Source organism: Tachyglossus aculeatus, assembly GCF_015852505.1.
Source record: "Tachyglossus aculeatus isolate mTacAcu1 chromosome 12 unlocalized genomic scaffold, mTacAcu1.pri SUPER_6_unloc_3, whole genome shotgun sequence".
Classification (NCBI taxonomy): domain Eukaryota; kingdom Metazoa; phylum Chordata; class Mammalia; order Monotremata; family Tachyglossidae; genus Tachyglossus; species Tachyglossus aculeatus.
This window is the reverse complement of record NW_024044830.1, coordinates 6,490,492-6,508,161: the sequence shown is the minus strand read 5'-3', so window position 1 is coordinate 6,508,161 and position 17,670 is coordinate 6,490,492. Positions and strand designations below refer to the sequence as shown.

The following is a 17,670-nucleotide window of genomic DNA, read 5'->3' as shown; positions in this document are numbered from 1 at the left end:
AGACCTCTTTACATCCTCATCATGAAGACTACAATGACCTGCTCAGCCTTAACCGCACCCATTGGAAAACTGTCCTTCCAAGGTTTTCTCTTAGGGCCTGGAGGACAGCTCTGTATCTTGAAAAATCTGAAGACAATCCCCCCAATGAGGGATTGGGATTATCAGCACAAGGAAATATACCATTTATTCGAGAGAGGAAGGCAAGGGAATATCCCCTTTAGGGCCCTCCCCAGTGCAGATTTCACCTTTTTATTCTTCAAGCTATAAATGAGAGGGTTCAGGGTGGGGGGGCACCACGGCGTAGAACACAGACACCAAAGGCTCTTGAACAGAAGGGGAGTCCGAGAATGGTTTGAGGTAGGCAAACGCCCCAGTAGAGAAAAAAATGATGATGACACTGAGGTGGGGCAGGCAGGTGTAAAAGGCTTTGGCCCGGCCCTCAGTGGATGGCAACCTCAGCATGGCAGAGAAGATGTGCATGTAGGAGAGGATGATGTAAATGAAGCAGATTGCACCTAAAATTACCCCAGCAGACACACTCACATCAATTGCTATGTGGTCCTCAGAGCAGGCGATCTTCAGCTAGGAGGGGACATCACAGAAGGACTGCAGGACAGCATTGGACCCAAAAAAGGACAGAGAGAATGTTGAAGTCGAAAACAAGAAACCAGACTACCGCTGAGCCAGGAAGCTGCCACCATCTTCACACAGGCTTCTCTGCACATCATTACCTCATAGCGCAGGGGGCGGCAGATAGCAGCATAGTGGTCGTATGACATTGCTGTGAGGACAAAAAACTCTGAAGCAGCCAGCCAAACCACCAGTAAGACCTGTGTGGCATAGAACAAGTAAAATATGGAGCTGTTTTTGGTCAGGGAGATGGCGATCGATTTAGGGACAGTGGAAGAGATGCAACAGATAACTATGAATGGCAGGTTATTGAGGAAAAAATAAATGGGGGTGTGGAGGTGCCAGTCGAGGATGGTCACGGTGATGATGAGGAGATTCCCTGTCAGGGATGCCAGGTAGACCAGAAGGAACAGTGCGGCATGAACTACCTGCAGCTTCCTGATATCAGAAAATCCCATCAGTAGGAAGTTGGTAGCTAAGGAGACGTTGGTCATTTCAGTGAAATGAGAAGAATGACCTGAGGCTTCCTGATATCAGAAAATCCCATCAGGAGGAAGTTGATAACCAAGGACACATTGGTCATTTCAGTGAAGTGAGAGTAGCTCCCTGGAAAGGGAAAGGGAAGGACCACATTTGAAGTTATTTATGGGATGGGTGAAAAAAAAAGTCAACAGAAAATGTGTTGGTGATTCTATCAATCAATCAATCGTATTTATTGAGCGCTTACTGTGTGCAGAGCACTGTACTAAGTGCTTCGGTAGTACAAGTTGGCAACATATAAAGACGGTCCCTACCCAACAGTAGGCTTAGAGTCTAGAGGGGGGAGACAGAGAACAAAACCAAACATATAAACAAAATAAAATAAATAGAATAGATATGTACAAGTAAAATAAATACATAGAGTAATAAGTATGTACAAACATATGTACATATATGCAGGTGCTGTGGGGAAGGGAAGGAGGTAAGACGTGGGGGATGGAGAGGTGGACGAGGGGGAGAGGAAGGAGGGGGCTCAATCTGGGAAGGCCTCCTGGAGGAGGTGAGCTCTCAGTAGGGCCTTGAAGGGAGGAAGAGAGCTAGCTTGGCAGATGTGCGGAGGGAGGGCATTCCAGGCCAGGGGGATGACGTGGGCCGGGAGGCTGTAGTCTGTCTATCTTGAGTAAAAGGAAAGGGGTTGTAGTGACAGAATCGAGAGCAAGGCCGAGAGAGGAGATCGGCTCAGAAAGAATGAAGAGACCGGGCTGAGTAATAGTCGGAGAGGAGAAAAGATAGGTAAGGTGGGGCCAGATGATGGAGTGCTTTGGAGACAATTGTGATGAATTTCTGCTTGATCTGCAAAAAACAGGAGAGCAGGGGAGAATTGGGGAAGAGGAGAGTTGTGGGCTGACTAGTATAGTTTGGAGGGGAAGAGGCTGACGGATGAGAGAACAGCGAAGAGGTTTATGCAATAGTCTAGCTCTGGTGGGAACAGAGCTTATACCAGGGTGATAGCAGTTTGGGTTGAGGTGAAGATGTGGATTCAGATGTCATTTTGGATAAACAAGTAGGATTTGATAATAGAATGAATGTGAGAGTTGAATATTAACAAAGAGCTGAGAATGACACCATATCTGTGGGCGTAAGGGGTGGGGAGGTTGTCAAGTTTGACAACTGAGATGGGAATGTTAGAGGGAAGCTTGGGTTTAGGGGAAAAAGTGAGTTCTGTTTTAGAAATGTTGAGTTTGAGATATGGTCTTGTTATGCAAGTGGTGAGGGAAAGTGGCCTGCAGGGGAAAAAAAGAGCACTTTGCCATGTGCTGTGTCCCTCTCTCCTTACTTGCTCAGTGTGCTTCATGTCCTGGCTGGCAGATGGCTTCCGGAGTACATGAATTTGGGGCCAGAAATTTGGAAGATGAGAAAGTCTTCTTTGGCAAGAAACAGGAGCAAGACATTCCTGGCTTGGGGGGCAGCGTATTTCATAGCCCAGAGGAGGGAAGCTTTAAATCTAGAGCGTAGCAGGCAGTGGTAGTAGTTGAAGCATTTGCTGAGCACTCACCTGAGGGGGTGCACTGCACTAGGCTCATGGTGCATGGTACTATTTGGCAGGTGGACTTCCAAGGAGCAGAGAGCACGGATGAGGGGGAGTGGAAGCTGAGGGCAGTGAGAGGCAGGTGGGGTGGGGAAGGCTTTCCAGTTCTGGTCAGGTTTTTTGATGTCAGATGCAGCATCTGGAGACATTTTCTGGGTAGGTAGTGATAGTGTTTGGACCAACCCTCAGAAGATGCAGTCCTTGATGCCGTGAGGAGAATAGCCTGGAGGGGACGCTGTCCTGCTCAATAAGTTTAATCTTCCCAACTCTGTTTGCGCACTTTGATGTTGTCTCTGCCTTGTATTTTCTTCTTCTGCTCAGACCTTCCCCCCTACAATGTAAGCTGCTTGCGGACTATGAATAAGGCTGAAGCTTCCATTAAGCTTTCCCAAGCGTTTAATACAGGTGTCGCACATAATAGGCACTCAGTAAATATAACTACTACTATTTCCGGCACTTTGACCCCTACTGCAATACATCTGCAATTCACCTGGTTCTCTCCCTGTCTCCTACCTCACTCTCACGGCTCCTACCACTCCTTTCCCGTCAGCAGAGTGTCAGCAGATCTTGTAGATACCCTGCTTTGTTTGTGCATGGCTAAGCTGTATTCCCTGGCCCCACTTCACACAATAACTCTCTCTCTCTCTCTCTCTCTCTCTCTCTCTCTCTCTCTCTCTCTCTCTCTCTCTCTCTCTCTCTCTCTCCCTCTCTCCCTCTCTCTCTCTCACACACACACACACATTTAAACATTAAGTGCTTAGTATCGTGCTCTGCACACAGTAAGCGCTCAATAAATACGATTGAATGAATTAAGCAAAGGGAATCCGATGGCAGCTCTCCCTGTAAGGAGGAAAATAAATGCTGATAACTGGCTTCAAGACAATCCAAGAGGTCTCTCTTCTTGAATCTGTTCTCTTTACTACTATGCCCCAGATAACCTCCTCCTAGTGCCCTGTTCTCAACTCTTCTTCCTCCAGCCACTGGATTCGATGGTCTTTCTGCCTGGAACAAGTATACCCTTCGGTTCACAGGAACACAGCTCTCCGCATTTGCAAAAAAAAAAAAAAAACAAAAAAAAAAACCTCTTGAAAACCCACTTTCTCCAAGAGACCTTTCAGAATCAATGCTTATTCTCCCTAGGCCACATCAACCCAAATATTCATTCATTCATTCATTCATTCAATCGTATTTATTGAGCGCTTACTGTGTGCAGAGCACTGTACTAAGCGCTTGGGAAGTACAAGTCGGCAACATACAGAGACGGTCCCTACCCAACAGCGGGCTCACAGTCTAGAAGGGGGAGACAGGCAACAAAACGAAACATATTAACAAAATAAAATAAATAGAATAAATATGTACAAATAAAATAGAGCAATAAATCCGTACAAACATATGTACATATATACAGGTGCTGTGGGGAGGGGAAGGAGGTAAGGCGGGGGGGATGGGGAGGTTCATTCATTCTACCGTAATTATTAAGTGCTTATTGTGTGCAGAGCACTGGACTAAGCGCTTGGGAAAGTACAAGCAGCAGCGTGGCTCAGTGGAAAGGGCCCGGGCTTTGGAGTCAGAGGTCATGGCTTCAGATCCCGGCTCTGCCAGTTGTCAGCTGTGGGACTTCGGGCAAGTCACTTCAGTTTTCTGGGCCTCAGTGACCTCATCTGTCAAATGGGGGATGAAGACTGGGAGCCCAGTCTTAGAACCTCCCCAGCGTTTAGAACAGTGCTTTGCACGTAGTAAGCACTTATTAAATACCATCAATAGTAATGATAGAAAAGCAGTATGGCTCAGTGGAACGAGCCCTGGCTTTGGAGTCAGATGTCATGGGTTCAAATCCCGGCTCTGCCAGTTGTCAGCTGTGTGACTCTGGGCAAGTCACTTCTCTGGGCCTCAATGACCTCATCTGGAGGTCACCTATGCACTTACACATTTGCAACTTCCCACAACACTTCATGTTACTATTTAATCACTTACTAATCTACATAACCCCTTTCCATTCTTCTTTTCCTCTAGGCTGTAAATTATTTTGTGTCCAATATTCTCCTCCAAGAGTTATTTCCTGAACAAACTTTTATTTTCTCTATTCTCTCTCCCTTCTACATCACCCTTGCACTTGGACATGAACCCTTTATTCACCCCACTTTCAGCCCCACAGCACTTACGTACATTTCCATAACGTATTTCACTGTCTCCCTTTGAACACTGTAGGCTACTTGTGGACAGGGAATTTCCCTACCAACACTTTTGTATTGTATGTTCCCAAGGACTTAATATAGTGTTGTATGCACAGTAAGTATGCAATATATATGATTAATTTGGTGATTGATTGATTGTCCATGTAGCCCAGTAGATTGGAAAGTCCTTTCGGGCAAGGAATTCATCTTTTACCCTATTGTATTCTCCCAAGATTTTGTGAAAAGTTTTGGGTGGAGGAATTGATGATAGCCTTTGTAGCGTGGGCAGCATCACTGAACTGTCTTATCTCTGCTAATTATGTCCCCCCTGGGTCAGACAAAGAAGCAGTGTTAGCTGGGAAAAGTGCAGTACATTGAATATTATTTGTCAATTCTTTTGACATGCAGGATTCATTGATGACTTGGGGGCGGGGGGGAGTGAATGCATCCAGTGAGTAGGTGGGTAAGGGTGCAGCACAGTGTGAAGGTTTGCTATATGCAGCACCCATTGAAAGATGAAGTGATTCCATCTGAGTGCCAATGTTGTGCTATGGTGCCATAGCCCGGAAGGCAGCTGCTGGAGTAGCCGCAGTAGGACAGCAAATGTACGAGTGAGAGATGGGAAGCACCGCACTGGCTAATGCTTTTCCTCCCACAAGCCCCCTTGCCCTGCTGGGGGACTCAGACCCAACCTGAAATCCAACCTAGACCCTAAGTGCGAGGGTCTCCCTCGACTGGCTCCATCTCACTCACTGACCTGCTGGTCCCTCCCTGCCTGTCCTGCTCCTGGTCACACTCACCGAGGCAGTGTGGGGCTGGGAGGTGCTGACTTCTGCACGGTTAGGATGATCCACTCTCTTCTCAGACTCCTGGGTGCAGTTGGCCATGAAGGGATGATGTGTTGCCCTCAACCTCTCTAAGCTGTGCTGCAGATGTTGATGTGCTCTCCCTTTCCCTTTAAAGAAGTTGCTGTACCATAGGGGGGTCCCTGGAGGACCGACCTGGAGCCTGCGAAGGGATCTAATGGCTTGGGTGATGTGAGAAACTTCTGGTCCTGTGGTCCCTTGAGACCCAAAGAGACAAAGTTCTGTACCTACAGAATGGAGCTGGCCTGAGAGATTTCCATGGAAACAACAGCATCCTCATCTCAGCATCCTTCCTGTTCCCATAATGATGGACAATTTGGATCAACTGTAGGCAGTTTTATCTTCATCTTGGTAATAACTTCTGACAATCTGCCTTTCAGTCAGTCAATCGATCAATTGTATTTTCTGATGTCTTCCAATTGCAAATGTAGAGAGTGATGGATGCCACTGAATTCATCCTAAGACCCTCACCCAGTTTAGGTGGGGGGATCGGTGTGGGCACGGCTATGATCTGAGAGGTTCTGTGGGTCAACCCCATCACTTCCACGCTCCTGGAGTCCTTATGTGGGTTCATTTACACTCTATTATGTCCTCCTATTTGTACTGTGTTTTATCCCCACACTAGATTGTAGACTCCTGGGGTCAGGAATCATATCTACTAATTCTGTTGCACTGTCCCAAGCAATTATTACAGTGCCCCACACAGAGTTGAGACAATCAATGCGATTGATTGACTGGTTGGTTGACTTGGCAGAGGACCCAAGGCTGAGAGAGGCTGGGCCCTCAAAAGAAGCAGCACAGCCTAGTGGAAAGAGTCCAGGCCTGGGAGCCAGAGAACCTGGATTCTAATATCATCTCTGCCAATTGCTTGCCGTGTGACCTTGAACACATCACTTAATTTCTCTGTGCCTCGGTTCCTCAGCTGTAAAATGGGAGTTAAATACCTGTTGTCCCTCCTACTTAGACTGTGAGCCCCATGCAGTACAGGGACTGTGACTGACCTAATTAAAATGTACCTATTCCAGAGCTTAGAAATTGCTTGACACAAAGTAAGTACTTAGGAAATGCCATCTCGAAACAAAACAAAACGAAACAAAAAAGACCAGCCATAGCCATGTAGGATGTCATATCTGCACCAGAACTGGGAGGGAACAGATGAGAACCAGATTTTCTGGTATGAAATGAAATGACAGGCCACCCACTAAACACAGTCCAGGCATTCCATGGAAAACTCCCAATAAATCTGTTCCACTACACCTCCCCTCACCCACTCCTCAGCCCCTCCCCTAGTGCCCACTGCTTTTGTCAGGGGCCATGGAACCTCCTTGTTTCCTGAAGAAGGATCTCGGCTCCCAAGGCCTCCGCAGTCTCCTGGAACACTGAGAGAGGGGAATCAATCAATTGCATTCATTTAGCACTTACTGTGTATTTAGGAGAGTACAGTATAATAGAGTTGGCAGACCCATTCCCTGCTTACAAGGAGTTTACAATCTAGAATCCAACTCCCATTCCCCATTGTGTGCCCAAAAGTTTCTTAGAGTTGTGAAGCAAGAGTTCACTGGCAGGAGTGCTGTGTAGGCAAAAAAATTGACTGGGCCACACAGAAGCCAGTGCTGTGACAGAGTTCTACTACCTAGGCACCACACTGATGCACAACAATCTGTGGGGGCTAGAAATGTCAGGGTGAAGGAAGACAGGGAAGTCTTTGATCCTTGGTGTAAAGATGCACACCTAGTACCCTCCCCATCACCACCCTAATGTCCTTGTTTCTCAGGCTGTAGATGAGGGGGTTTAGTGCAGGGGGGACTGCTATGCAAAACACGGACACCAGAAAGTCAAGGATTGATGAGGAGTCGAAGGAGAGATTTAAGTTTGTGAAAGCAGCTGTAGTGAAAAATACAGTTACAACAGCCAGGCGGGGCAGGCAGGTGGAGAAGGCTTTGTACTGTCTCCCTGCTGACAGAATCCTCAGCACAACAATGAAGATAAATACATAGGAGACGAGAATGCAAATCAGGCAGAAGGCATCAAAACAAGCACTGGTGACTATGATCACATCGAGGCCAATGTACTTTTAGAACAGAAGAGCTTGACTATGGAGGTGATGTCACAGAAGAATTGGGGAATCTCCTAAGACCCGTAGAATGACCGTAAGAATATCTCTGCTGTGGACATGACTCCTACCAGTCCTGCACTGATCCAGGAAGCAGCCATCATTTGTGCTCAGGCCCTTCGGTTTATGAAGACCTATAATGTACAGGGAGGCAGGTAGCAACGTTGTGGTCATAATACATCGCTGTGAGGACAAAGAGCTCTGAACCAGCAAACCGAACCACGGAGAATCAATCAATAAATCAATCAATCGTATTTATTGAGCGCTTACTGTGTTCAGAGCACTGTAGTAAGCGCTTGGGAAGTACAAGTCGGCAACACCTAGAGACAGTCTCTACCCAACAGCGGGCTCCCAGTCTAGAAAAGGAGAAGACCTGGACAGCACAACCCAGGAAAGAGATGGATCTGTGGTTGGTCAGGGAGTTGTCGATGGATTTGGGGACGGTGGTGGAGATGAGGCATAAGTCTATGAAGGACAAGTTCTTGAGGAAGACGTACATAGGAGTGTGGAGGCACTGGTCAAAGGTGGTGATGGCAATGAAGAGGGGATTCCCTGTCAGGGCCACCAAGTAGACCAGGAGGAACAGTGAGGCAAGGACCAGCTGCAGCTCCCAGATGTCAGAGAATCCCATGAGGAGAACCCCGGTCATTCTGGTAATGTTTACCATTTCCCAGGGATTTCTAAGATTACTTAAAGGGCACAGGAGTAAGACTATTTTTCCAAACTTTAACTGACAATGATGGTCAAAGTGAACTTTAGATTCCATCCCTCCTAGCCCTCAGCCTCGAGGGAGGAAGACACCACATTTACTCTCCTGGTTTACAAAATCATTAGGGAAAGATAGCCTTTAATCCTCCTCTTGGGTCAACCCCCTTGAATACTGAATACAGAAAGAAGTGATGTGTCCTATGTTTGATGTTGGACCCAGAAAACTGTGGCATCTGTTTACCAATAACTATATGTCAAGCACTGTAGCAAGTGCTGGAGCAGCTAGAAGATCACCAATAAGATACAGTTCCTGTCCCATATGGTTCTCACAGGTTAAGTAGAAGGGAGAACAAATATCAAATCCCCATTTCATAGATGAGGGAAGTAAGGTATAGCGATGTTAGGTGATTTGCCCTAGACCATATGGTAGTAAGTGGCAAAGCCGGATCAGAACCCAGGTTCTCTGACTCTTAGGTCCACGATCTTTCCACTAGGTCACACTGCTCCTCCATGCTATCATATATGTCATTTTGGGAACCCAGAACTACCCCCAACTATGACCAGAGCTGTCAGGAGCTGCGTGCTCCATAACGTCTGTCTCTTCCACTACATGGTAAGCTTATTCTGGGCAGGGGACATGTCTGGTAATTCTGTTGCATTGTACTCTCCCAAACGCTTAGGACAGTACTCTGCCCATAGTAAGCACTCAATAAATATGATTGATTGATTGAATATTTCCCAGGTGCCTGATGCCTCATTCACACTGGTTAGGGGGGCAGAGAAGGTGGAAACCAGACAAAAGTCCACGTCCCCGGCTCTGTGTCAGAAGGGGCAGTGCAAGGAGGAAAACTGCCAAGGTGGGGAGTCGTTCACCCTCTGCCCTACTGCCCTTCCTCCTCCTCCTCCTATTCTTCCTCCTCTGTTTCACTGCCCACCCATCCTGTCCAGGGCACAACTGTCTGTGGACTGGGTCCAGGGGTGGGAGGTAGTGAGTCTTAAAAACATTTTATTTCTACTAGTTTCTCCCCTAGGGCAGTTCCTTCTAGTTCTCAGAACTATTTCCAAGGAGCTATGGCTCACACTCCCAACTCTCTCCCTTCTCCGGTCACAGTAGGTAATGAAGAAAGCATCCATCTAGAGGCAAAATGCCTTTCCTAAAATCCTTGTCCCTGGTTCAGACACCAGACGCAGGAAAACCTATCACAGGAAGAGACAATATAAAGAATAGTCCAGGATGCCCCACCCATGGGGGGGGACTGATCAGAGAAAGCAACACTAAACCCACCGAGTCTTCTCCCCTAATCACCCCCTAGGGAGGCTGCCCTATCTGGGTGGGATTCAGGAAAGACTGATGAGTATCTGTTGTCTTTCCATCTCCCATTTATTTTTAGATTGCAAGCCCCCATGAGATGCAGGGATTGTATCCAATTAATGAATCAATTATCCCATAGTACTGTTCGAGTGCTAGCGCTATACAGAACACTGTAATTTTTGGAGAACGCAATGGTGTTAGCGAAATTAATCCTTTCATTCTACCCTTCCCCAGCATTTAGGACAGTTCTCTGCACATATAAGGCACTTAATAACTGCAATGAGTGGCAGATATAACCAGTTTTGACAGTGGATTATGAAAACAGATATTCTCAGAATGTTTCTCACAGATCCAACCACTTCCATCCCCACCAGCCACTCAGGAGATCTGATGGATGGATGATGATGGATGGCATTGGAGATGCCAGTGGGGACGATCTGTTTTAAAAGTGAAGGTGAGAGGAGACAGGGAGATTTCTCTAATTCTCTGTCACTGCTGGTCCCCCTGTGAGGCCCTTCCTATCCCTGGTACTCACCGGGCCAGACTCACTGTTCAGACTGGGACAAGAAGGTGCAAGTCTCTGTTTTTGTCTTTGACCCCTCAGCTCACGGACGTGGGCCACAGAAAGGTCTGTCCTGACTTCTCTTCCTTCCCAATTGGAGCACAATGGGCTCTCAGGGAGGCTGAGACTTTCTGGAAAACCTGCCTGCTATTCCATACAGGGCACCCCCTGGGGGCGAGGCAGTTGTTGGGCTGAGGAGCCTCATTATGTCCTGTTTTGTTCTGGGTCCCCTGTGGCTGTCACCATTCAGGCTCGGGCCTCATGGGCAGAGTAGTGGTCCCCTGTGGCTGTCACCATTCAGGCTCGGGCCTCATGGGCAGAGTAGTGGCCCTGCCCCATGTGACTGCCCCATGGAGACCATGTGGCCCCATCACAACTGGTTCATATCACAGGGAGACGTTCCAATGCAACCATGCAGACTATGGTATGTCCATCTTGATTTTTTCTCAGTATCCCATTGGCTTCATCCACTGTTGTTCATGTTTAGAAGGATTCCTTTAACGTACTCCTAAGAGATGTCTTCCTTTCTAACCTCAACTCAGCAGCCCTCCCTGGCTTCTGAAAACCTGCCTCCCGCAATCAATTCTCAGCCTCTTAAGTTTGTTCTCAGCATCCTATATGAACCCATTAGGCATCTCTAGCCCTCATGCATTTTGAATTCACTGACCAGGCTCTGCTGGTCTGGAAAGCTCATTTTAACCCTTCAGCTGGCAGAAATCACTAGCATATGCAGGAGAGTCCTGATTCCTCTTTGCTCCCGTTTGGAGAATGGCAGGCTCTCAGTGAAACTGAACCATTCTGGAAAAGCTCCCTGCTATTTCACTTAGGATTTCCCCCAGGAGACGAGCCAGATGTTAGGTTGAGGATCCACATTGTGTCCTGTTCAGGGATGGGTCCCCTGAGATCCAGCTCCTCCTGAGGCCCTGTCCCCACAGAAGAGGTAGCGGCTCTACCCCACATGACTGCCCCAAGGGGCCCTTGTGATCTGTCATACTTTCCCCTATCACTAATCTACTATAATGGATAATAAATACCTGTCTCCCTCCCCCTTAGACTCTGAGCTCCAGAGAGGAACTGTGTCCAATCTGGTCGTACTGTGTCTACCCCAGCACTTACTTCAGTACTTGGCATATAGTGAGCTCTTAACAAATGCCACAATTATTATCATTGAAAAACCTCTTATTCCATAATCAAGGGGTGGTGGTAGTAACCAAAGAGGTGCAGGAGTGGGTTTTGCTAGGCAGGGATTCCCAGTCTTGTACATCAGAGGGAGGGAGGAAATGGAAGGCCTTAGGGAATGGGAGCTAAGGCAGGGAAGCCCTCTTGGTGGAGATGTGATTTTAGTAGGTTTTTGAAGTTGGGGAGAGTGGTGGTCCGTTAGACATGAAGAATTCAAAATTCCTTTTCCAAGGCCAAGGGAGGAGGCAGGCAAGGCTTTGGAGGAAGGACAGAAGAGAATAAGGAACGGTGAGTAGGTTGGTATTACAGTGAAGTGGGTGGCCCCGGTTGCAATATATCATCGAGGAGAGGCAGAAGGGGGAAAAGTGAGAAGCAGCATAGCTCAGTGGAAAGAGTGCAGGCTTGGGAATCAGAGGTTATAGGTTCTACTCCGGCTCCACCACTTAGCAGCTGTGTGACTTTGGGCAAATCACTTAACTTCTCTGTGCCTCTGTTAACTCATCTGGAAAATGGGAATTAATACTGTGAGCCCCACCTCGGACACCTTGATCACCTTGTATCCCCACAGCACTTGGAACGGTGCTTGGCATATAGTAAGCGCTTAACAAATATCAAAAATGTGATTGAATGCCTTAAAGTCATTGGTAAGAAGTTTCTGTTTGATATGAAAATGGATGGATGGATGGATGGATGGATGGATGGATGGATGGATGAATGGGAAAACTCTTCACAGTCTCACTAGATTGCAAGATCATTGAAGGAAGGGATCCTGTCTACCAACTCTATTGTACTCTCCCATGCACTTACTACAGAGCTCTGCACAAAATAATTACTCCAAAAATATAACAATAACAATTATGGTATTTGTTAAATGCTTACTATATGCTGAATACTGTTCTAAGCGCTGGGGTAAATAGAGGGTAATCAAGTTGTCCCACGAGGGGCTCACAGTCTTAATCCCCATTTTCAGGTGAGGTAACTGGGGCACAGAGAGGTTAAGCGGCTTGACCAAGGTCACACAGCAGGCAAGTGGCAGAGTCGGGATTAGAACCCATATCATCTGACTCCCAAGTCTGTGCTCTTTCCACTGAGCCACGCTGGAAGTAACCAAGCTAGAAAATTTTGTGTAGGAAAAACCAGTGGGATCTGGAATGAGAGAGCTGAAGAAGAGTGAGGAATCAATGGTGGCCCTGAAGATGCATCGAAACTGAGAAGGAGAGGTCAGCGAGGGTAAAAGAAGCAGGTCAGTCCTTAACAAGCGGAACCGAGGCCTGGGTGTTTTAAGGAGGAGGAAATGGTCAACAGGGGCCGTCTACATGTTTTGCCTTGTTGTCTGTTTCCCCCTTCTAGACTCTGAGCCCGTTGTTGGGTAGGGACCGTCTCTATATGTTGCCGACTTGTACTTCCCAAGCGCTTAGTACAATGCTCTGCTCACAATAAGCGCTCAATAAATATTATTGAAGGAATCAATGAACTGGGGCAAGTGATCCTAGATGTCAAGAAGAACTAAAACAAAGCAGAGCTCGTAGGTCTATTCTAGAAGGAGGGCAGCCTGAAAGGGTGCCTTAAAACTAACATTATTTATAATATAATAATATTGATGTTATTTGTTAAGCGTTTACTATATGTCAAGCACTGATCTAAGCCCTGTGATAGGTACAAGGTTATCAGATTGTCCTATGTGAGGCTCGCAGTCTTAATCCTCATTTTACAGATGAGGTAAGCGAGGCACAGAGAAGTTAATTGACTGTGCCTATATGAAGCTCTTGTAACCACCACCCCTGCGTTGGTGCTGGATCTGCTGGAGTCCATGTTCCACACCACACCATGGTGCCCCACAATCCTGAATCCCCTAATCTGCAGCCTGAAGACCGTGACGGCCACTCCGGGGAAGGTCCTGGGGGGAACTCCATTCCCCCAGCAATAACTAGAACAACAAAAAGAGTAATAATAATATTAATAATAATAGTGGTTTGTATCACGAGCCAAACACCATACTAAGTGCAGGGGTAGATAAGGCACCTAATGATTCTATACGGTCCCCAACCCATACAGGATTCAAAGTCTGAGTGGAAGGGAGAATAGGTATTTCCTTTCCATTTTGCAGCTGTGGACTGTGAAACACAGAGAAATTGAGTGACTGGAAACAAAGTCACACAGAAGGCACATGGCAGAGAGGGACCATAAGCCCAATGCCGCAGTCATTCTATGAGATTGGCAACCCTGGCCAAACAGTCTGAGATTTGAGCACTGCCATATCTCTGGAATGAAGTTACCCATGGGTTCCAGAGTTTCCCAGGTAACAAAGACCCCTAGCAGAGCTGTGGGTTTATCCTCCCAGAGGAATCCCTCAGCGAAAAGAGGCTGTTTTCTCCAAGGGGGATAGGGAGCACTGGGAGAATACTGCAGAATATTTAGCTCCTAGAGACCTTCCTGCCACGGCTAGAAACACTGAAGACGAGAAGTACAAGGACCAGGACTTCCGAACTCTTTACAGATCAAGTGAGTCCGTATGAAAGAACGATACAGGGAACGGAGAGTGATGCGGGACAAGAAACCCCAGTCTGTGTGTTTTCCTCACCTTATTGCTATTTGTAGTTTATGCTATTTGTTAAGCATTCATTTGGTGGGCTACGAGCTGGGCTAGGTACAAGAGAATCAGATTGGACACAGATCCTGTCCCACACGGGGCTCACAGTCTAAGAGGTAAGAGAGAAAAAGCAACAACTTCATTTTGCAGATGTGGGAATTCAATCGATTGTAATTACTGGGTTCCTCCTCTGTGCAGAGCGCTGTATTAATCACTCAGGAGAGCATAAAGAGTTGGCAGACATAATCCCTGCTCTGAAGGATTTTACAATCTGGCCAAAGAGAGGTTAGGTGATTTGTCCCAGATGACCCAAGAATACATAATTCCTGAAAACGGGTCACCTACACTGACTACCTTCTTGTCCCCTTTGCCCACATGCTTCTAAGCCATCACAATCAGGTTTTCGACTCCACACACTAAGGTCAACAATTATCTCCTTATCATCAAATCCAACTACTCAGTATTAATCTTCCTAGACCTCTAGGGTGCCTTTGTCACTGTAGACCAAACCCTTCTTGGAACGCTTTCAGCCCTCGATTTTGCTTATGTGACACTAGCCTGGTTCTTCTCCTACCTCTCTAGCCGTTTCTCGATTTCATTCACTGGCTCTACTTCTGCCTCACCTCCCTGAACTATTAGTGCTCTTCAAGTCTCCATTCTGCTTCCCTACTCTTTGTGTCCATTCCCTTGGGAAGCTCATCCACTCACTTGGGTTCAGCTCCCTAGTCTCAGTGGACGACTTCTAAATCCAACGCTCTAGCCCTGAAATCTCATTTAACCACAATCCCACATTTCCTTCCCCTTCCTTCCTCTCCCCCTCGTCCCCCTCTCCATCCCCCCTTCTTACCTCCTTCCCTTCCCCACAGCACCTGTATATATGTATATATGTTTGTACATATTTATTACCCTATTTATTTATTTATTTATTTGATTTGTATATATCTATTCTATTTATTTTATTTTGTTAGTATGTTTGGTTTTGTTCTCTGTCTCCCCCTTTTAGACTGTGAGCCCACTGTTGGGTAGGGACTGTCTCTATATGTTGACAATTTGTACTTCCCAAGCGCTTAGTACAGTGCTCTGCACATAGTAAGAGTTCAATAAATACGATGGATGATGATGATGATTTCCTCTTGCCTGCAGGATATTTTCACTTGCCTGTTCTGCCAGCACCTCAGACTTCCTCAGTGAACTATTTTGCATCCCTTCAGTTGTTTTTGTGGCTCTTCACAAGACTCCCTCTAGCTTCTCTACAGCCTTTTGAAAGTGCAGTGACCTAAACTGAATGCATCACTGGCCAGTGTAGACTATAATGAAAGAATCACTTCCTGACTCCTACCTATAAAAATCTGATTGATACATTCCAAAACAGTGTTCAATTTTTTTTTTTCACAATAACATCACTTCATTCCAGACTCATCTTTTCTGGTCATCTGTGATACTCTGATTGTGCTATAGGGTTTTTTTGTTTTTCCTAGTATACTTGTGCAAGTCTTTCTGTGGCCTGTAAATGTATTACACTTACATACCCTCTGTTGCAGGGTGTGGAGCTAGAAATCAGGAGATGAGGGCTCTGCTCCCAGCTCTGCCAATGGCCTGTTGGGTGACTCCATCCTTGTCACTTAACCTTTCCATTCCTCAATTACCTCATTTGTGAAATGGGGATGAGCTACTTGCCTCACCCTACTGGACAGTCATGCGGTGAGATCAAAATCTGATAACTGGTGCTAAAGTCTTTTTGAAAAATTAGAGTGTTAAATAAACAGAAATTCTTACAAAGAACACGAAGTGAGAAATCCTCATTTGGTGCTGCCAATTCCCAGAAGTCCCGGGGCTGGGATAGATTCAGCCCAATGAGAGTGACTGATGTATGTTTTAAGTGTTCTGCCAATATTTATAGAACTCTGTATTTGTCTGGAAGGGTTAGGAGTACTGATATTGTTCGAGGCTTGTAACAAATCGATCCAATCTGTTCACTCAAGGGAGGAATTTTCTAATTTTCTTTTTGAAAGTATATCAGTTCTTTGTGCAGGCATTCCATAAATTCTCCGAGAAAATGGTCAACATCACCACAGTGACCGATTTCCTGCTCATGGGATTCCCTGACATCTGGGAGCTTCAGCTGATCCACACGCACTGTTCCTCCTTGTCTACTTGGCAGCTCTGACGGGGAATCTTCACATCTTCGCCATCACCACCCTCGACCAGTGCTTACCCCCATGTACTTCTTCCTCAAGCATCTGTCCATCCTCGATCTCTACTACATTTCTGTCACAGTCCCCAAATCCATCACCAATTCCCTGAGCAACAGCTGTTCTATCCACTACTGGGGTTGTGTTGCCCAACTCTTTTTAAAAATTATGTTGGCTATTTCAGAGTTGTTCATCCTCACTGTGATATCCTATGACTGCTACGTGTCCATCTTCCGCCCCCGACACTATGAGGTCATCATGAACAGAGGGGCCTATGTGCAGATGGCTGCTGCTACCTGCTTCAGTGGGGGGCTGTTTGGGGGGGATGTACTCAGCGGGAACATTCAAATTAAGCATCTGCAGAACTAATATGATCCAACAGTTCTTCTGTGATGTCCCCTCCCTGCTGAACATCTTCTGCTCTGAAAGGCACATTGTCGTTGATGTCAGTGTAGTCATTGGTATGAGTTTGGTTTCATCTCCTTCATGTCCATCATCATTTCTTACATTTACATCGTCTCCACCGTGCTGACATTTCCATCCACTGAGAGCCACTCCAAAGCTTTCTCCACCTGCCTGCCTCACTTTGCCGTTATCACGTGTTTTCTCTCTTCTGGAGCCTGTGCCTACCTGAAGTCACCTTCAGACTCCTCGTCAGCCCTGGACCTGATGGTGTCTGTGTTCTACACCGTCGTGCCCCGAACCCTGAACCCCCTCATCTATAGCCTAAGGAACAGGGAAATGAAGGCTGTCCTTAAGAAGGTTTGGGGCTGAAACCCATTTCTCTAGGGTGAAACACTCTTTATTTGGCTGGTCATTGACCCTGGTATAATTCTATCACACGGAAATGACTGTAAGCCCTCTCTTGACTGTAATCTTCATGTGAGCGGGGATCGGTTCTACCAGTTCTCTTGCAAAGTACTCTCCTAAGTACTTAGCAGAGTGTTCTGCTCACAGTACGTGTTCAATAAATATCAGTGATTGCTGGTTTTATTGGAATGTCAATAAACCACCAAAGGGGTAACCAGGAAACCTCCTGATTTGAAGAGGCAAGCTCACAGGATTAAGAAACTTCTTGGCTCCAGCAAACAAGACAGAAGGGATCAATCAGCCCCTCTAAATGATCTGCAACAGAAAAAGCCACTCATAATCCACTTGCTAATTACCAGGAGTGAGGGCAGAAACAGGACGAGGGGTAGGGTACATGGTGCTAGTAATGGGTGAGAAAATCAGTGTTGGTATAATCAGAATTGGGGTTAAGATACATCATTTTCTT

The 17,670-nt window shown here is 46.5% G+C and overlaps 1 protein-coding gene across 1 annotated transcript; it reads left to right on the top strand.

The window, feature by feature from the left end:
* Window positions 1-16,421: 16,421 nt before the first annotated feature.
* LOC119921602 (putative olfactory receptor 14L1) lies at window positions 16,422-17,168 on the top strand. The gene is made up of 2 exons (XM_038741715.1): window positions 16,422-16,721; window positions 16,845-17,168. The coding sequence occupies exons 1-2, from the start codon at window positions 16,422-16,424 to the stop codon at window positions 17,166-17,168; spliced, it is 624 nt and encodes a 207-aa protein (XP_038597643.1).
* The last annotated feature ends 502 nt before the right edge of the window (window positions 17,169-17,670 follow it).